The sequence below is a fragment of the Carassius auratus genome, chromosome 27 (genome assembly GCF_003368295.1).
Source record: "Carassius auratus strain Wakin chromosome 27, ASM336829v1, whole genome shotgun sequence".
Lineage (NCBI taxonomy): Eukaryota > Metazoa > Chordata > Actinopteri > Cypriniformes > Cyprinidae > Carassius > Carassius auratus.
This window is the reverse complement of record NC_039269.1, coordinates 11,872,019-11,893,266: the sequence shown is the minus strand read 5'-3', so window position 1 is coordinate 11,893,266 and position 21,248 is coordinate 11,872,019. Positions and strand designations below refer to the sequence as shown.

The window sequence follows — 21,248 nt, the reverse complement described above, 5'->3', positions numbered from 1 at the left end:
TTTCTTTTGGTGTTAACACTTCAGTATAGGGATCAATTCTCACTATTAATTGGTTGCTTATTAGCATCCCTATTATTATATTGGTTATTTATTAGTACTTATAAAGTGCATATTCTGCATGAGCATATTCTACATCCCTAATCCTACCCAATATCTAAACTTAACAACTACATTACTAATTATAAATAAGTATAAAATTAGGAGTTTCCAAAGCAAAATTTGTAGTTAATAGTTTGTTAATGGTGAGAATTGGAACTTAAAATAAAGTGTGAGTATTTTGGTTTGGTTTGTTATGGTTTGGTCTGATAATTTTTTTTTATTTTTTTTTATTGTTAAACAATAATTTCTTTTTTAAACATTATAAGAATCCTGAAAAAAAGTGTGTTACAGTTTTTGATAATAACATTGATAATAATAATAATAAAATGTTTTTTTGAGCAGAGAACCAGCATATTAGAATGATTTGACAGATCATGTGACACAAAAAATTTGTCTAAAAGCGCTCTTCAGATATTAAGACTTAGGTTCGGCCTGGACTAGTCAGGGAGGGAGCAGGAAAAGAAACAGGTACGAGGGGAGTGGAAGTACAAGAGAGGAAATGCCCACTCTCTCCATCCATCACTCAGATCCATTAAAGAGGTCCCATCAGTTCCTCTGTGGGCCGGGTTAATGGGTCATACAGCACACATACCTGCCACCAGCGCAGGATCGGTGCGCAGCGTCTCCATGAAGTTGCTCAAGATGGTAACTTCATGCCACAGACGGCTGAGCTGACGGAACTCAGTGTCGTTGAACAGCAGCTCCTGTGAATCTTGGTAAAACCGTGCCAGTCTAAAGACGATAGAAAGAAATAAGCTACACCAATAAACTGAAACTTGGATTCCGACTAACTTAGTTCATTAAAAACAAACATCTCAAAATATTTCACGGTATGAAAAGTATCTATAATGGGATAAGACTAAATTTACAATCCCAACTGTTGGTTATCGAGCTGTTGGATGTCCTGCAAAACTCCTCTGCACTGGAAGAGTCATTTTTCCTCCAAACTGAATTGTGTCAGAGGAATATTTCTGGACGCTTACAACACAAAATGTGCAAGATAGGGAAATCTTTCAGATTTGAGAAGTGAAGGAGCGTCTGACTCACATGGAGTTGTGGTAGTTGGAAACGACCCCAGGCGACTCTCCTCGAGTTTGATGGCGAAAACATGGGTTATTAGCATTGCAGAAAATCCCTTGAATCCAAGGCAGGATTCCAGTTGAGGGCATAGCCTTGCTGGGAAAATGACCTGCATTTACAGATATGACGAGTAAGTCCTCAGGCGCCTCACATAGATGCTAATGAACTTTCAAGCTGTGTTGTTTTTCTGAATATTAATAGCTGGCTGAGAGTGTGAAATTGTACAACCTCAAGTATTGATACTATAATGGGTATTCTTACATTCATGTTGGCGATACAGAGGATTCGCTCTTCGTAGCCACACAAGTCCAATGAATAAAAACACAGGCCACAGAATCTCAACCAGGAAGCGAATCTGTGTGACAAGTGACAAGAGAGCGGTTCGTTCAGAAACATGTCAGATCTGGACGTAGGATTTTAGTAATGATGAAAACACCACTTTACAATAAAGCTCAAGTTGCATACATTAGGTATCACGAACCAACTGTAATAAACAGTACTTTTCTACATCGTTTATTCACCCAAAAATGAACATGTTGTCATCATTTACTCACCCTTATGTCGTTCCAAACCTGTAAGAGCTTCTTTCTTATGTTAAACACAAAAGAAGATATTTTAAAGAATTCTGATATGAAAGAGTTTATGGTCTCCATTGACTTCCATAGTATTTCTTTCCCGAAGATTTTCCCTTGGTTCTGCAAAATTCATCAAAATATCTTCTGTGTTCAACAAAAGAAAGAAACAAATACAGGTTTGGAACAACATGAGGGTAAATAAATGATGACATAATTTTCTATGTAGTTCACTGTGAATTTCTACATGTTAATGCATTTATAACATTTCAAGTTGTACAAACATTCTATAATTTATTGTTTCATCAATACACTCAGCTTTTATTAATAAAAAAAAAAAAGAATGTTTTAAAACAGGCAGCTTTTGTGATAATTAACAGAATTAAAGGAAATGTTTTTCGTCTTTATAGACCTAAATAAATGCTGAAATAAATTGCTGTTCCATATTATATAATAATTAAATAATGCATTAACCTGAAAGAACTATACAAGGATGTACAATAGTAATAATACAATTTCAGACAATGATAATTAATTTCATAATATGGTCAGTCAGTATTAAAAAACCTGTACTATTTTGTTGAAATAATTTGAAGACATTGAATACTAGAGTCTTTTTTTTTTTCTATTTAAGCATCAATATCATAAAGTTTGGTATGTCAACTGGACATTTAGCCTTTTTTATTAAATTATGTTTTAAAAGATTAGCAAGAAAGAAAAAAAAACATCTAACATCCGCCAGAAACGGATTAGATGCCGACCTATCAATCATCGTCAAGTGTTGCCTTAAAGTCCCCCATAATGGATTTTTTTTAAATGACCTTCCATGCAGTGTGTAACACAGCTCTAAGTTAATGAAATAATTCTGCAAATTTTTTTTATCTGCACCATATAAAAAGTTATTGTCTCCCAAAAGAAAGAATCGACTCAGAATCATTGAAAGGAGTCGTTTTTAAACGGATCCCAAGCCTTTCATGTTGACATCAAAAAGAAAAAAATTGCATATTGGTAATGAATTGATTACCCATAATAGGTAGACTTTAATGTTAAACAGACAATAAATAGCACATCAAAACAAAAATAAAATAAAAATTCCCCAAAAGGTTTAAAACACTATCTTTTCAGTTTTGTATTTGGTTTTGTATGGTACAGTATGTCCAAACTGCCTAAATCCTGAACTTGCAACCGAATTTCTGAGGTTTGTATCTCATGATATAAACAGAGCGCTCTAAATACAAGCTGTTTTGAGGCTTTAGAAACTACAGCCCGTGATGATTGTTTCGTGTCCCAGTGAATGGGTTAATTGCACCTTTTGTCTCTTGCGGAGCGTCCAGTTCTTCCAGAGCAGCAGACGGATCTGGCTGCCTGTGTTCATGGCCCCAGCTTAACCCCGTGTAGGGGTCAACAAGCTGCAACAAACCTGTCAACACATCACATCCTTCTTACTCACAATCGGACTGAAGGAAAACTTGCAGCAATTCAAGCCACAGATGAATGTCATTAGCGTTGTAGAGCTTTCAGACAGCTAGTCTTCATTAATGAAAACAGCTGTTTTAGTGAAATGTTGCCTGGAGACGTCATGTGAAATTGGGTCACAAATCTTTAAAGGAAAATATGGGCCTTGCATTGAACCACTGAACTATTTTGAGCCACGGCAATGACTATACAGCAAGACCAAAACAGCACAGCAGTCACAAACAGAGCTGTTATTATGTCTGTTAGACGTCTAATTTTCCACAGCAGTCTTTTAACACAAACACTGATTAAAGCCCTTTCAGTTCAGGTTCAGATACAAATGTCTCATCTTGCAGACTCTCTTTTGACTGTCTTGATCTTTAAATGAATATCAAAGAATTAAAAGCATGACATTTAAATGGCAGCTTTAACATACATATTTTCCACAAAGGCCAACAACTTTAACCCTTCATTAATGTACAGTACTGTTCAGTACTGGTCAGAAGAATGTGGTAATGCTTTTTAAAGTCTCTTATTCTCACCAAAGCACCATTTATCTGACCGAACATACAGTAAAAACACTGAAAAATATTACAATGTAAAATATCTGTTTTCTATTTTAATGTGTTTTAAAATGTAATTTTGATGTAAAAAACAATGTGGTTGCAAAGCAGTCATTACTTCAGTCTTCAGTGTCACATGCTCTTTTATAAATCTTTCTATTAAAAAACATCTATTACGATGTTGAAAACTATTGTGCTGCTTGTATGTGCATTTTTCATTACTTAGCCATTATTAATTTTTTTAATAAATAGGAAGTTCAAAACAACCAAAATGTATTTCAAACCTTTAGTAACATATGTTTTTACTGTCAATTTTAATTAAATTACTGAATAGAAGTATTATTTAAAAAGACACAATTCAATATTTTTGATTTGCCCAAACAAATCATGATTTAAACTAGTAACATTTTAGATTTCGAAACACATAGGCTGTTCACTTTAAATTTGTCCAACTTTTATAACTGAGAGTTTGCTTTCAGTAAACTCCTAATGTGCTGCTAATTAAAGCTAGTTGTAATGTTTAGGTAATTGGAAAGTGTTAATAAACAGTTAATATCCCAGAATGCTAATAAACAACTAGTTAATAGTGAATAGTGTTGTTCCCTTAAATCAAATGGTACACTTACCTCAGCGGTGAAGAAATATGAGTTCTGTATCATTCACGAATAAAAGTAGATGATTCCAGTCCATGATAGTCGCTGAAACACAACAGCCAAACTTGCTGCTTCTGACTCGACTAATCCGATTGCCTTAATCTGCAGGGTTAACATGGCCACCAGCAAAGCCCTCCATTTGAACATGACTGCTGTTTATTTACATGTACATTGACATTTACATTTAGTCATTTAGCAGATGCTTTTATCCAAAGTGACTTACAAATCAAGAAAACATGAATTAGAAAAAGAAGCAGTTAGTAAATTAATAGAGTGCAAATCTAAAATGAGTAATTTTTTTAAAGAATAGAATTAGAATAGAGAGTGCTAGAGTTAGAGGGTCAAATAAAGATGGAAGAGATGTGTTTTAACTGATTCTTGAAGATGGCTTAGGAGGACTCTACATGTGGGAGACTGGTGAGGCATTTAAGAATATTGATATGTGTGTTGTTATATTGTGCATTCTGGACATTTGGAGACTGTTTTATTTGAAGTCTTCTGTTTGAGTGTGGTGTGTTTGTTGCACGAGTCCGAGCGGGACAGGGACAGTTTCAGCCAAACAGACAGATATCCACGGAGGGAGGACAACAGGTAAGAATGCCCACTGGACAGAAAGTGTGGCTTTCCCCAAAAAAACCTCTGACATGAAGTACTGAACATGTTCACCTGATCACATCGTAATAAACTGTAATTTAAAAACTAATTTAATTAGTATGTTTGCTAAGGCAGGAATTCTGTTACTGTTGTTTTTGTGAGTATTAAATCAAATTCTTCCAAACTGTTTTCAAATTGTGCTTTTTTTTTTTTTTGAAAGAGGTACTTTTACTTTTCCGAGTGATTAAACATTACAACTTTTATCTAGCATATGGAAAATGAGGAAGAAAATCATGGTGCAGAAGTCATAATTTATATACCATAGTATTTAATATTCTTATATTTGTATATTTTCAGAAATTTTAAATTTTTGTGTCTTCGTAATGTTTTTATATTTCATTATATTTTAATGTTAATAATACTATTCATATTACTTTATTAATATTACTATTAAGCTTTAATTTATTTATTTTTATTTCAGTAAGTTGCAACACTTCTAACTTTGAAGTTCTACAGTATCTAAAATGTAAATTGTCATGTAATATGTATATTTAATTTCAGCTGCATTTCAACAATTTTTAATGTTTCAGTTAAAAATAAAACATTTAGTCTTTTACACTTGAATGCACAAAACATGAAAGAAAAAATAGAGCAGAAAATAGTTTTAACTAAATATTTAATCTGCAAACATGTTGCATGTCTTCAAGAATTGTTGGTATAGATGTGTTTATGGCAGCAGGTTATGTGTAAAAATGTAAACAAATGCATATATAACTCTGAAATAACACCGATGCACTTCCGCAGCCTAGAACACACACAAGCAGGAGTGTTTCCAAGAGACAAACTATAAAACAAATAAAACAGCCAGCAGTGGCTGCATTACATCATGAAAGGGCAGTGATGAATGCATGTTAAAAAGTTAGGCTGTGCAAGTGCATCAAAATGAGCAAGTTGGCATGAATTTACAGATAATACTATACACATTCCTTCTGAGTTTATACAATTATTACACAACCTTTGACTTTATTAACACATTAATATAGCTGATTATTTACTGTTATAGAAGTGTCTCATCTCATCACTATAAAGGAGATAATAAGAAAAGACACATTTGGCATAAATGTTCAGAAACAACATCTGAAAATAACATAAAAGAGTGCTCACTTATGGATAAGCGAATGTCACAAATGTTTTGGACCTCTGCTGACATTTCTGGCTCAAATAGTAGCTTGAAGAGACAAAATTTCATAGAGACGTTTCACCTCTCTCCTAATATTTTTGCCCTTTCTCAAAGGGATATTAAAACAATTTTCATATATACAGTATGGCACAAAAACGACAGTTTACATACAAATACACACACATAAAGCCGTAGACAGATCTACTAGACCATTAAAATGACCTTGTGAGGCCTGTGGAGGAATCAGTCACTTTCTGAGCGTCACATATAGGATGCTGTACCAAGCAATACAAGAGGGCATTTTTTTAAACAAAATGGGCCTCTCGATGCTCTAGCTCCTGCTTTCGCCAACTCCGTCTCTGATAGAGGGGTTTGGCGTCTGTAGGGCCGGGCTCGTCTGCGCTGGAGCTTGGAGATTGAGGCGGAGAGAGTGTGACGGGGCTGATGGAGTCGTTCTCTGACAGTCCTTCCTCTGCTCTTGATACAGCGCTCATGACTGTCGTAAAGGTTGGCTTGGCTGTTAGCGTGCTCGTCACTGATGTTGTTGGTGTGGTTGGGGGAGTCGTGACGGCTGCGGAGACTGTCGAAACATTCGATGTGGCTGCTGTTGTAAATATGGTGATGGATGTTGTGTAAATAGCTCCTGTGGTAGTGGTTGTTGTTGGTGAAACGGTTTTTGCCAGTGAGTCAAATGGCCTTATTTGACTTACTGATGGAGGTCTATAGAACGTTCCGGGAGGGGGTTTTAGTGTCCGTGGCGCTCGGAAGGATATCGGAGCCGCGGTGGACTGGCTTTTACCATTTGTTCTACTGGTGCTGCTTTGGGGTACAACGCTAATTTCTGACGGTTTTGGCACACCAGAGGAAGGCAGGTTGGCCACTATCATTGCAGTTCTGGGAGTCACATCGTAATGCCTGTACTGTCTGTCCCAGGTCCTCCTCAGTGTCTGTGTGTCAATGAAGGGGTTTCTGTAATGGCTGGTGACGCGCGGTGTCGAAGGCTTGTCCGGTTCGGGGGTCTCATGAATGGTGGGCTGTGAGTGTTCACAGTCTTCTGTGTTGCGACTGTTGCGCTCGTTGAGCAGTCGCTCCACGGGCATGCTGATGGGTCGAGACACTGGCTTGGTGCGCTGAGTACGTAGTTGCACCACTCGGCTGCTGGCACCCGATGGGAACTTCTGCACGTCTACAGGAGCTGAGCCTACCTCATTGACATCTGAGGACTCACCTGCTGGAATGGAAAACACGTTTAGTAGCATACATGTCTTTCCTGTCACTTGTAATTAAATTACTGAAAATAAATATTATTGAAAAAGACACAATTAAATACTTTTGATTTGGCCAAAACAAATCACGATTTAAACTAGTAACATTTTAGATTTCGAAACACATAGGCTGTTCACTTTAAGTTTGTCCAACTTGTATAACTGAGAGTTTGCTTTCAGTAAACTCCTAATGTGCTGTAAATTAATAGTAAGGTAGTTGTTATGTTTAGGTAATGTGAAAGGTTAAGGGATCTAGAATATGATCGTGCATAATAAGGCATTAAAATGTATTTTAATAAACAGTTAATATCCCATTATGCTAATAAGCAACTAGTTCCCTTAAATCAAATGGTACACTTACCTCAGCAGTTTAGAAATATGAGTTTAAAGTTAGAAGTTTAATGTTAACCATTGTTTAATCTAAACATAAAACGTTATTTCCCCCAATTTTATCTGCAAGGTGTCCGTTACACATTTTCCCTGCATGATAACATCAGTAAATTATGACTGTCGAAAGTCAAACTTGACTCTTGGTAATGTATTTTGCCCCACTCCCAAACTTATCATTCGACTACCAGTCGATTTTCAGCAAAATTCTGATACTTGTACTACTATGTAAATCCTTAGTCGGGGACACCTCTAGTTTTGCCTGACTGAAATAAAGACTTAGAAAAGTCAAAACCTTATATTTTTCAACTAAAACCATATTATATGTGATCCACAACTTTCCATTAATGAGTTCATAAATTAAAATTCTCAAATTTTACATACTTCAGAAGAACTACTGTAGTAAGAAAATAGCGCAAACGAAAACGGAAACATGTCAATTTTGGAAAACCCTGATATATCGCAAAAAAGTTGTAATATTCCCTGAGGTGGTTTTTAAAGCAACTTGAAAAATAAATATTATTTCGCAAAACTGCAACAGAATGCATTTCTTTTTTTCACATTTACAGGTCAATACACCTAATGGAAACAAGTAAGTTTTGCAAACAACTCTGATATACCGCTAAAATGTTTTTACGTTCGCATGAGGTGGTTTTTCAGGCAATTTGAAAAAGGAATATTTTGCAAAACTGCAACAGAATGAAGTTTTTTTTTTTTTTTTTTTTTTACATTTACAGGTCACCTGACATGCGTAAAAGTCACATGATCATTCTTTAATGTACTACAACCTCCAAGAAACACCTCATATGTGGCCGTTCTCAATTATTAAGGGCTTTCCTTGCCATTAATACTTGGATAAACCCTTATTTACACTGCACATGTCTGCAGCACATTACGCCTCTGACACTTCCACTGGCCACTCTATTCAGTGCTTGTGTTTATACCAGCTACGCAGCAGTACGTTTCAGAAGCGGCTCTTCACACTGCTTCACTAAAAATACAATCCTATATGCCTATATGTTAAAAATAATGGCTAGTCCAGTGGCTGCTATATACATAAGCCTAGCAACATCTGTAGTTATTACTTATTACGAGGGGGGAGAAAATGTGGTCACATAACATCAGTTAATGGAAATGCTGTCAATTCGCAGAAAGTTTTTTTTATCGAAATTTATAAAATATTGCAAACTTTTTTGCACAAATCTATAATGAAAACTAGCAAATTTATAATGTCTAAAGATGCACAGAGCATTATTTTTGAATATATAATTATATGAAATACATAAGATTAAATCATCTGAGAATAACCAGTTGTAATTATTGAAATTTGTAGAACTTATAACTCATAACTAGTGGTCAACCAATATATCACCATGGCTGATATTTCGGACGATATCTGGCATATTTCAAATATCTGCATCGGCTGAAAAGTTTTTCTGCTTGGCCGATGTATTAGAGGCGGAACTTTTATTTTGACAGCACACCTGAGCACACATAGTGCTCAAACTCTCTCTCGTTCATCATCGTAAACGATTCTGTCTAATACGGATAGAAGTCGGTCTAACAATCAGATAGAACTCTTAAGCAAAGAAATTGATGTACAGAATGTATTATAACGATTAATTTTTTATTAAGCCTAATAGTGATAGAAAGGCAAACATTATAACACTGTCTCATTTGCCATCAGCATTAAGCAAAAATGCATTTATATAATTTTAATCTTTGAATGACTAATGAACATTAAATTTCACAAACCATTCAAACTCAGTCAAATCCAGCTGTGAAATCTTGTGAAGTGTGCATTTTTATACAGCATGATCACATGTTCTCTGCGTGATGGTCAGTCCGTGTTAATTGAATGCTTTAAACTTTAAGGGCCCTATAATACAACCGACGCAAAGCACAGCTCAAGTGTGTTTGCTAGATTCAGTCCGGTTGCATTTTTCCATCCAGCGCCACATCGTTTTAATTAGCAAATGCATTTGCGCTCATTTGTGCGCCCATGGGCGTGCTGATCTAAAAAAGAGGTGTGTTCAGGCACATTGCTATTTTAAGGAGCTGAAAATAGACTGCGCCATAGACCATTTCAAACCTGGTCTAAAGTCTTGCGCAATGTTTTTTCTGTTATTTAAAGAGCATGTTAGTATAGGCGGGTCCACGACGCACGTAAACACTGGTTATTAAACACAGGGATGCACAGCAGCACACAAACATGCCAAATATATATAAAAATTAAGGATTGCAATGCATAAGAATATTTTGAATGCTAATTAAATATATAAAAATAAAAGTAAAAAAATAAAAGTAAAAAATAAAAATTTATATATAATGTCATAATGAATAGTCATCACATATATCAGAATTAGGCTATCTATTTGCTCCCACACGAGCAGCTCCATTTCATCTCGGAGGCGCATCCTGTCTTTGCGCTTGCCAAATTCTGCCGTGTAAATAACAATTCCGTTATGGCACGAGCGCAACTGGCTCTTAAAGGGAATGGAAGATAAGACTCTGATTGGTTTATTGCACGTTACACCCAAAAAACACCCATTGCTCATTAAGAGAATAGGGAGAACCCGTTTAGACCATGCACCCAGGCGCGCCAACCGTTTTTCCGTGCTTTACACTTTGCGTTTAGATCATTAAAATAGGGCCCTAAATTCGTGATTTTAAATTATGCTGCACTTTATGCATGTCATATTCATGTCATTTTCACAGGGTTACCCTGGCTTTATTTGAAAAATATGATTTTATTAGTCGCTTAGCCGCAGGAAAAAAAATAATATACACAGGGCAAGTCACACAGTCCATGACCAACAGATCGTTAATTGCTGGTGTATGTGGTAATATAGGCTAGTTACATCAGACAGGACATCCAAACACTCGTCTATCATTTATCGACCTCAAATGTGGCTTATCATGTGAAAAGTATTAGCAACTTTAAGCCACTCAATCTAATGTTAACCCAGAGTAATGTGGGCTGTTTAAGTGACTGTGTGGAGTGAAGAAGCTGAACAGTAGCTCAATGCAGGACAGATGAAGGTACCGATGCGGTCATTTGCTCTTAAAATACTCCATAATTTTTGGTCATACAGATAAGAGTAATACATCTTTCGGATTTTTAAAGACGCTACATTTATTTGTGTGTACTCACAGTAACAACAAAACATTGCGCTTTTGTAAAATAATGAAAGCAAACAGGACGCGCTGTCTGTCTCTGTGTCGCCGACTTCATCTCTTAAACCAAAAACAAAGAAAGCACTAGTTTATCAATGAATTATTTGAAATGTTAATGCAGCCTCCTTACTGTTTTTTCCCTGACACATACATTATCGTTACTTCTGCCGGTGCTCTGTGGCAAGCTTTAGGCGTGTGCTTTGCTTATTAGACTATGAAGGCAATTAAAGGCTTGGTATTATGATTTAAATGGTTTATTAATAAACTTGCAATTAGTCAAATGATTCTTAAAATGAATGACTACTAGACGACCAGAAAAATCTTTAGTCGGGGACAGCCCTAGAAATCTTCATTATTTGTTTTAACAAAACCACATAAATATTGCTGAAGAATATTTTCAAAACAAATATATTAATTTTTCTTGCATAAACTTTCACTTTCAAATGAAAAAAAAAAAGATCTATTTTTCCTGCTTTAGTCAGGGACAACCCAAGAAATCATCATTATTTATTTTAACAAAACCACATCAATATTACTGAAGAATATTTTCAAAACAATTATATTCATTTTTCTTGCATAAACTTTCACTTAATTTTCACATCAATATGAGCTATTTTTTCCTGCTATGCTTTTAGACAAGATATTATCTATTTCTCATTCTGCCATGGCTCATCAAAGGGGGTCAGTATTGATTTTATGCTAACAATTAATACCAAAAATGAGCAGAGACAATCATACTAACCAGGAGTTTGCCCTTTATCGTCCCCTGCCTTCATCTCCTTCACTTTCTCCTTCACTCTCTCCATTAGCTGTGTAGAGGTAATCACAGACGAGTGTCTCTTGTAGACTTTTGCACTCTGTATGAAGGATAAACACAGATCAGAAATCAAATTTCTAATAAAGTCCCCCCAAAAGTCCAGCTTTCATTCTCTGGCCCAGCTCACTTCTTTGATATCCATGAGAGATTGGAAGTGGCGGCTGAGCGCTGGCTGTGGTGCTGACGGACTGGTGGGAGACACAGGGCTGAGGGGGACATCAAAGATCATCTGGTGGTGCCTGATCAACAGGTCCACCATGCGGGCCTGGTGGGGGTAGTCAACCACAGAGGACAGTGACACTTCTGCCTCCAACTGCCTGGGCTTGATGAGGGTGGGACCGAAGATGATGCCCAGGTTACTTGCGGTCATCTTGTTCTCCTCAGCTTGCTCTGACACTCTGTAGAGTCATACATTATATTTCACTTTCACTAAACACATTCAAGGACGTCAAGCAGCAAGCAAAGAAAAACAGATCCCAAAAAGGGATTCCTGCTGCTTTGCTATATGAGCTCTTTAAACATGCTTTGGTTTATGCTTTGTGTTGGTGTACCTGTGCAGATGGGTGATGAGGAACTGCAGGGTTTTGTAGTGGGCCACTGGAAGCTGGCGAAGGAGGTCTCCGATTTTAATGAGGACACTTTTAAGCTCAATACTGAGGCACTGCTGCTCTCCTGGTGATTCATCTTCAGTTGAGTCCGTCTCCTTCATGTTCTTAGTCTCTTTTGCCAGCCCGATGATATCGTTGTAATACCGATACAGAATCAATGGCTCTGGCAGCTGAAAATCAATTGAATTATTTATTAAGACAGTGTCAAATCAGCAAAATGTGAAAAGCAATGGAAGACACTATAGAGTGCAACAGCTGGGCTTTGGCAGATAAAATCGAATTAATTTTCTCCTTAAGGAACTGATTTTTAACTTATAAACCCTTAAAGATAGACCTACAATGAGCTAAATGGTTTTTAGTGCATGTCCACTCCTGTGAAGAACTGCAAATCATTTTTCATGCCTTGTCAGACTACTTACTTTAACCTTATTAGATATGTTAAGTACACACCATATATATAAGATTTTCACAAACATTTTTCAAGAACAAAGTTTGCAATGTTGTGATTCACCTCATAGCTGGTTGCTTTGTCTCAAGGCTTATAGCTCTATAACAAATAAAAAACTCCTAGGTGAAAAATACTTCCGAAACCAAAAAGCGGGCGGACACTGTTGCACTCTATTATTTCAAGTTTCATATAGACATGATGAAACTGGGATTATTTGTCCCACCACACCTGTCTCAGGTAAAGCTTGAGCACGTTGCTTATGTCATGTGGGTGGAGGTCAGAAAGCTCCACTAAGTCCTTTCCATTCTCAAAGGCCTGGCACAGCTTCTCCACACGAGACTTCGCCCCATTCACCCGATAAATGCCCTTGAAATGAACCGAAAGTAGGCGTCACTCCAAAATGACTCACAAACATTGAACTGAACAAATTCCTTTCAGTTGCCTCTCGATTCTTCACCTTAATGTTCAGGGCACGACTCTCAATTTCTGAGGTGCATTTTTTGATGATGAAAGGGATGCCGTCAGGACTGTTCTTAGCTACTTGGGCGAAGTCAATCCCGAATAGGTGCAGTCTGCCCTGGAGCTTCTTATGACCACACTGAATGGCAAGAGTCTCCAGGCATTTCTTATGACAGGCCAAAGAGCACTATGGAAAAAGAGATCAGGGAATGACAACCGGCTCTAATGAACAATGTGAACGGAACAGATGTGAGCGTTGAAGTTGATGACCGTACCTCCTCACATTCAGCCCCGTGAAACACGACCAGCCCGTCACATTCTCTGCATTTGGAAGGCGCTCGCAGTTTCCGCAACTTGTGAGTTTGTGCCGCTTTTGACATCTGTGTGTTACGAAAAGGGCCGGGAGAACTGGCCGTTTCCATCACCATTTCAGTAAGGCCTGGGACAAGAAAAGGCAAGTGTTTTAATAGCTGAAAAAATACGTTCTGGTGTGGCTACAGGATGATCAAGAGTCTTAAATGTGAGTTGGGATGGGAATTGAAAAAACTTTCATGACTATTGCATTCCTATTTCATGAATGGTTCTTTAGTACTTTTGAGGAAGCAGGAGCTTCTCTCCAGTTCCTCAAATGTATTTCCCTACTTTTAACATTTGTTTGCATTCAGCAATTATAACTGAAATGTAACACTTTTGTTGGAGAGACAGGAACTGCCAACTGTGGCAGTCTGCCAGTGTCAACACCCAGCCCGTCTGCACAGCTGCACTGAAAGCAAAAACATGGGTGCGAGCGATTCAGCACTTGCATAATAAAAACAAACCTGTGGTGTCACCACACATACACTCACAATCACACTGTTCAGATTGTACTACCAACCATTATCTAACGGGGAGGGTGGTTCCCTCTCATCCAGGTCATCTGCAGAAGACATGGTACCAGTTGAGGGGGTTCTGGGAAGCCTGCGTTTGAAATCCCCTGTAACACACACATATAAACACACACTTGATACGTCCGTCCTGCAAAGCACTTCTCCATCCTGTCCACTGATAACTAGGTCAACCATTTTACAAGCAAAACTCACAAACGTGCCTAAACTAGCAACACATTACACTGGACAATAAGAATGGCTGATGCAACTGGAAAAGAGTAAAACATTTAAGGAAATCTGACAAAACTTGCCTGATTAGGCCAGTGTTAACATTCTAAAGTCCTAACAGTTGGTTGATCACGTTTTTATTCTTGCTTTTTCTTTGATGTTGTGAACATTATTGTTTTGCAGAATCTGTTAAGTTCTGCTGATGTAAATATGTCACTATCTAGCTGACAGATATAGACAAGTTTTTGTGGTATGTATGATTTAGAGCTGTCACAACATCTATCAAAAAAAGCACTTTGATTTGATGTAAACTGATATGTATGTCAAACATACATATTGGCCTACTCATACATTAAACCAATTTTGGTGTGGGATTAACCTCCTATTGTGAAATGCACTGTACTGTAGGATGCTGTGTGATGACACCAAAGAAAGTACCTGGACTAGCTGTGGGGGAGTCCATTGAGCGAGACTCACTGCTTCCTCCAGCACTCTCCGAGTCACTGCACATCCCTCCTCCACCGGCACTGCCTGAGCTCCAGGCTCGCTGGGAGCCCTGCGTCCTTAACACTACAACACACACAATAAACCTCCGAATTACCTTTGCCCTTCATCTAGGAAATCTCTATTCCTAAAACTGAGGGAGAAAACCCTTCGTGCATTTAGGAGAATCAGTCTTTCTACTGTTTCATGCTAACAAATTTTGCTTATGTGCTTGATTTTTAGTCATCTAGTCCGGATGCTGCATTAAATGTGGGCTCAGGTTGTAATCCAGCAGCCTGATAATGTCACAGCACAGGGGCTTTTTGGAAGCAGAGGTCCGATCTGGGTCTTGGGCCTTAATCCTGTCTGCTGACAGCTTTTTTCCAAGCTGTGGATGGCCAATGCTGAGTAAAAACCCACAGTGGCTGCATCAAACCAAAAAACTAATAAGCTGTTCAAGATTCTGAGGCTTTCCAAAAATGTGTGTGTAATAGTGCCAAACATCTCAGGATCTTGTTTAAGTGAGAAGAAAATACGTGTCTGGGAGATTCAGAGTCTAACAAATGCATAAGGCCCTATGATTTCTGTGATGCAGAAAACGTGGACGGAATTGTGAAATCCAGTCATTAAATTGGAACTGTATAATGCAGAATGCCACAGAATTAACCAAATTTTGGATGGATGCATTCAAAGAAGATAAACTACGCTTAAATCACTCATGGCGTTTCAAAATATGGGTACATGAATGCATAAACATAATTTCAGAGTAAATTCATGAGCATTTCATCATGTTTTTTTCATATGGAAACAGAAACTGAAAAGTCTTCACAGCAACCCATTAAAATAAACGTTTAGTTTAACATGAAGAAACCATGACAGAAACATTACTTAATTTAATAATAGTACTAATAATAATACAAATATTATTATAACATTCTTTTTTAAAGGAATATTTACCAGAATTTATTTTGCAGAAAAATGTAAATACACACACTATTTCTGAAAAAATAAATAAATAGCTAAAATAATAATAAATGAATAAATAATTATTTTAATACACAATTTTTCAGTTATTTAATTAGAGATGCTTTTGATTATTAATATTCAATGAACCCATTAAAATGGAATACATTTTTTTTTTTTCAATAGAAAACATTACAAAAAAAAAAAACATATCACAGGGCCTTATTTTTTTTTTTTTTACTTTTAATAAATTATGGTTTAATATTGTAGGTTTCATGATTTCAATTAATTATACATGATTTTTGATGAATAACATTTAATTTAAGCATTAAAACAAAGTTTAAAAAAAAGCCACCCAGAAAGTTAAAAAGCGGAAAAAAAAATAATAAAATGGATTTCACAGGGCCCTAAGTCTGAGTAGACTGATGTCACCCAAAGATTTGCATGAGATCTGCATGAGCAGCCTGACATAGCAACTTAAGCTCAACATAAGTTACAGTCAGGTTGGATCTGTTTATCCAAACAAATAGATAGGTGAAATCTGTCATTATTCTATTCATTCCGTTTAGTGCAACAGAAATGTACCATTTTAAACCTACACATTTAAGTGGCCAGTCTAGATCCTTCTCAACTCTTACCTTGCATGTCTAAACTGCTATTAGACCGCCTCTCTGCGATCTTGGCCTTGCAAGGTTGTACGGTACCCTCAACCCCATCTATGCTGTGGTTATCTGCAGAAGTTACAGAGCCTTGCGACAGGTTCCCATGGGATGAGCGGGTGCTGCTCTGAGACCTCTTGTGAAGGGACATTCTGGAAAGGAAAGTCACTTGTTAAAACACTCTTTATTAAAATACAGCAAGCAAAACAGGCTGTGCAAAATCTCTGCTGCTGGGGAAATGGGTTACTCCACAGGAAAATGTGAGATTTGAATGCACTGTAAAGAGCGGTGATAGCACTGGCCAGTATGTTCGTACATGGGTGTGATTCAGAGGTCAAGCTGAAAAGCAGAGTTTACATGTGCGCAGAATTTCTGGATAAACAACCCGCTTTCACCGACCGTTGTTTCGTTCATCGTTCTTCCTGAGGAAGATGCAAACAATGCAGCCTCTCTCTGGCCCACGCGGAAACTTGAGTGTGGACTTACCCCGTTTTTGAGGAAGCTGTAATGTCCTGAGACAGAGACTCCAGCCACACACGCTCTTTAGGCAGGCTGCACACGAACTCAGAGTAGCGCTGGCCTGGTTCATACTTTTTGGCCTGTTCATTTAGAGCTTGGTAGTTGACTGAGAGAGGCTGGCTCTGAGCCTGCTGCATCTGGAACCAGTTCACTGTCACCTGCGAGAGTTTTTGAGAATAGTCAGTATACAATAATGGTATTTACTTTCATGGAGAAGCTTGAAAGTTTGAGGTCAGTAAGATTTTTTTTATATATATATATATAGCAAGAATACAATGAATTAATCAAAAGTGACAGTAAATATATTTAAACTATTACTAAAAAAAAACAGTTCGAATTTAAATAATAGCTGTTCTTTTGAATTTAGCATTCAAGATATCATGATTTCCAAAATTACTAAGCAGCATTAATAATAATAATAAATCAATGTTTCTTTAGCAGCAAATAGGCATATTAGAATGATTTCCAAAGGATCATGCGACACTTAAGACTTTCCATCACAGGAATAAATTACATTTTAAAATATACTAAATTGAAAACAATTGTTTTTAATATTTTAAAACTTTACTGTATTTTTTATTTAAAAACATAAAAAAACGTTTAAACTGGATCAAATGAATACAGACCGCTTTCAGGGTCAGGTCACACTGGAAGACCAGCTTCCGAATTTGAGCGAGGATCTCACTCTTAGCGTTTGACAGGCTGACCTTCTTCGCCTCTAGATCGGCCACACAGGCTTTATACTGCTCGTGCGCTTCCTCAGCCTAGAGGCAGCACAAAAACAGACAATCAGCCAAACAAAACAAAAGCATAGTGATTTTCCAAGCCTGTTTCAAGCCAAAGTGTGTAATTTCCACGCCACCAGCTGCACCAAACAAGACTGCAAAAGTGCTCACTCAAGGTGTGATGATATGCAGTTGATGGGTGTCTGGGTTTTAATAGCCGTGTTTGTAATGTTTAGATTACATGACCTGATTTTCAGACAGTACATCAGAAGTTAAAGAATATCAAAGGAATTCGCACAAACTCTGTGTTTCTCATCACCACTTTGATGCCCAATAAACAAGGTCAATAAACTCAAGGGTGTGTGTGTTTGTGCAGTCTATATTAACCCTGTTGGAGTTACAGTGCAGTACCTTCTGTAGGGCCTCTTCCTCCGCCCTCCGTTTCTTCTCCAGAGTCCTGCCTCCTGCTGTGGGCTGCTCCTCCTCGGTGCGGCTGGTGGAGCTGCGTGCCTTCTCGTACTCCTCCCTCTTCTGCACCTTCAGCAGCCGAGTCTTCTTCAAAGCGCTCTCAGCCTCGCTCTGAAAGCACATGGGTTATCAAGCACTATCGGTCGTGAACAAACCTTAGTGATGAAATTCAAAGAATTCAAAGAATCGGATATACCATTTTCTTAAGCTCTCTTTGCCATTGTTCCTTTATCTCTTTCCTCTGCTTGTCTAGATCGTTCCTGCGGGCCAGCAGTGGCTGTTGGTTTTATAGGAATTTTGTGGAATTAAAGAAAATGATTTGTTACATAATTAGCTACAAGTTAACAGCAGATATAGCGGATCATACCTGTATGAATTTGTTGGTTTGTAGAGCTGCAGCTGTTTGGAGCAGAACCTGATTGTACTCAATCTCATTTTTAAAGGCAGAGACATAAATATCCCGGAACGGCATGAAGTCCTTTAGATAAAAGAACACAGCCACACAATAATGTCACTTTAAGGTCTAAAATCAAATACACTACCATTCAAAAACTTGGGATTGGTAAAATTATTTTAATGTTTTTGAAACAAGTCTCTTATGCACACAAGGCAGATTTTTTTAATATCAAAAATACATTACAAAGAGCAATGCTGTGAAATATTACTGCAATTTAAAATAACTATTTTCAATTTTAATATATTCTAAAATGTATTGCTATTTATCCCTGTGATGGCAAAATTATTCAGTGTCAAATAAATCTTCAAAATCCATTTGGTGCATTTCTTCTTCATTTTTGTTGTTGTTGAAAAGAGTTGTCCTGCTTTTTTTATGGAAACCATTAATAATTTTTTTCAAGATTTTTTTTATAATCAGAAAGATTAAAAGAACAGTAATTATTTGAGATATACATACATTATATATGTCTTTATTGTCCCTTTTAATTATTTTTATCAAATAAAAGTATTAATTTCTTTCAAAATTCTTCCCAACAATTTGAATGGTAGTACATCAAATATATATATATATATATATATATATATATATATATATATATATATATATATATATATATATATATATATATCACATTTTATAAAAACAAAAGACCATCACCTGCTGACTTGCCACTGCCTTTGCGGACTCTGCAATCTTGGCAAAGCTTTTGGCACATTCCATGTCTGTCAAATACAGAGACACCAAATGAAACACTAAAGTTCAACAATTAAGACAAAACAAAAGGTCAGGCTTTAAGAATGGACTGACCCAAGCTGAGGCGTTTCTCCACCCAGGCCAATACATCTTTGGTGTATTTGGACCAGGCCTTGGCATAGAGCAAAGCCGACTCTACTCCACTCTCATTCTTGAGCAGAAGAAGGTCCACCTGCTCCACAGTGGACAGCTCTGGAGACAGAGCAGGATCTAGAAACACACATATACAAGGAACACCACATATGAACACACACATCCAAAAAATACTCAAATGCTCCACATTGTTTAAAAAGTCTGCTGAAAAAGCACAGAGGTACCCTTTGAAGACATTTATATTTCCTCAACCATGTCTCTCCGCTCTCTAAAAACTGTCATTTAAAATCTACTTTTAAATGTTACCACCCTACAGGGTTTATAGGCCAACAGTTACAAGGCAAATTTTACAAGTCAGCTTTATTAAAGGCAGCAACAGCCCTGAAATGGGTGGCAAACTTGCTTTTAAGAGAAATAAATACTCTCCACCATCCCCTTGACTTAAAAGAGAAAGAAGTCTTCCTAAACAGACACTAATCTGTGGTAGCATTAGATGTACAGTATATAAGATTTATTGCACAGTATGAGCATGTGAGATCTTCTCGTAAAATCTGTGCTTAAACGTTGTCAAATGCATTGACACGCAACTCAGCTGCGCCGAATCCAAGCACCCCGCCCAATAAGCCACATGTGGTTCCCATTTCTCACAAAAAATGTCCAAAAAACCCCAAAGAATGTCAACCATTTGGCAAACAAGAACAATTTTAAACTATACGAAAAGCTACAGGGTGTGTAGCGCTCTCTTGTTGATTATGACCATTGTTAGTACATCTCATGTGTCTCTCTGCAAGAACACTCTTCTTGTGCGGTTTGTTTAACTAGAAAACGTTGTTGAAGTTTGTATTACCGTAGCTCTGAGGCACATAAAATATGTGATGAGATTGTTTTCAACACATCAGCGGCAAGAGCCTGCTTTGTGACGAAAACCTTGATAGAAGAAGGAAAGGAAATCCATTTACCTGTCAGATCCTTTTGACTGCAGCCTCCTGAATCTTCAGAGAGGTTTTCAAAAGACTAGAGGAGATAAAGAGAAAGACGTTTCACACGGGATGAGAAGTTTGATTACAGAGGTGAGGGATGAAAAGGTGCTTCTTTTGAGTGCTTCTCTTTTATCTTATCTCTCAGTGTCTCAGTTCATCAAACCTTTCTCTTTAAATCACAGGGGCCAGCCAGGTTTCATTATTTTCAAAGCAGACATCTCAACTTAAAGGGATAGTTCACCAACAACAAAAAAAAAAAGTTGAAATGCTATTATCTATTTTTTTCTGTGGAACACAAAATAAGAATTCTGCATCTAATTCCACATATTCCATATTAACCACATCTGTCAAGTGCTAACAAGGACATAAAAATCATACACATGCCATAAAACTAGGGGTGGGAATCACCAGAGGCCTCACGATATGATATTATCAAGATACTGTGTCACAATACAATAATATTGCGGTTTTAAATGTATTGCAATATTCTACGATTTACTGCGATATAACAGTGCAATTTGAACTTGTACAAAAAGCATCTGTAAAGTAAAATTACTGTTAAATTTAAATTTAATTATATAAAACATGTAGTCTTACATCTAGGGATGCTGAAAATACTGAAATATTCTGAAATATATTTATAAATTTGCAGATACTGAAAATGCTTTGTAATGATTATTTATTATATTAAATCATA

At 37.0% G+C, this 21,248-nt stretch overlaps 2 protein-coding genes across 4 annotated transcripts in view; both read right to left on the bottom strand.

Annotated features, from left to right (window-relative positions):
- LOC113045507 (retinal-specific ATP-binding cassette transporter-like) overlaps positions 1-4,485 on the bottom strand; it is a 35,128-nt gene extending 30,643 nt beyond the window's left edge. Inside the window, exons 1-5 of the mRNA XM_026205912.1 lie at positions 4,396-4,485; positions 3,061-3,171; positions 1,441-1,534; positions 1,147-1,288; positions 692-831 (exon numbers count right to left, since the gene is read on the bottom strand). Coding sequence (XP_026061697.1) covers positions 692-831; positions 1,147-1,288; positions 1,441-1,534; positions 3,061-3,126 — 442 coding nt within the window. The 5' untranslated portion in view covers positions 3,127-3,171; positions 4,396-4,485. The remainder of the gene's footprint in view (positions 1-691; positions 832-1,146; positions 1,289-1,440; positions 1,535-3,060; positions 3,172-4,395) is intronic.
- Positions 4,486-5,675: 1,190 nt separating this feature from the next.
- Positions 5,676-21,248, bottom strand: part of LOC113045506 (rho GTPase-activating protein 29-like) — a 37,313-nt gene continuing 21,740 nt past the window's right edge. For 2 of the 3 annotated variants that reach the window (XM_026205909.1, XM_026205911.1), the window contains 18 exons: positions 20,531-20,585; positions 19,533-19,688; positions 19,383-19,447; positions 18,636-18,746; positions 18,465-18,545; positions 18,212-18,379; positions 17,702-17,839; positions 17,043-17,233; positions 16,536-16,708; positions 14,890-15,021; positions 14,232-14,330; positions 13,633-13,796; positions 13,356-13,544; positions 13,127-13,264; positions 12,394-12,620; positions 11,970-12,240; positions 11,768-11,882; positions 5,676-7,427 (listed from right to left, as the gene is read on the bottom strand). In XM_026205909.1, coding sequence (XP_026061694.1) covers positions 6,502-7,427; positions 11,768-11,882; positions 11,970-12,240; positions 12,394-12,620; positions 13,127-13,264; positions 13,356-13,544; positions 13,633-13,796; positions 14,232-14,330; positions 14,890-15,021; positions 16,536-16,708; positions 17,043-17,233; positions 17,702-17,839; positions 18,212-18,379; positions 18,465-18,545; positions 18,636-18,746; positions 19,383-19,447; positions 19,533-19,688; positions 20,531-20,585 — 3,399 coding nt within the window. In that variant the 3' untranslated portion in view covers positions 5,676-6,501. The remainder of the gene's footprint in view (positions 7,428-11,767; positions 11,883-11,969; positions 12,241-12,393; positions 12,621-13,126; positions 13,265-13,355; positions 13,545-13,632; positions 13,797-14,231; positions 14,331-14,889; positions 15,022-16,535; positions 16,709-17,042; positions 17,234-17,701; positions 17,840-18,211; positions 18,380-18,464; positions 18,546-18,635; positions 18,747-19,382; positions 19,448-19,532; positions 19,689-20,530; positions 20,586-21,248) is intronic. The other variant, XM_026205910.1, reaches the window with a different exon arrangement.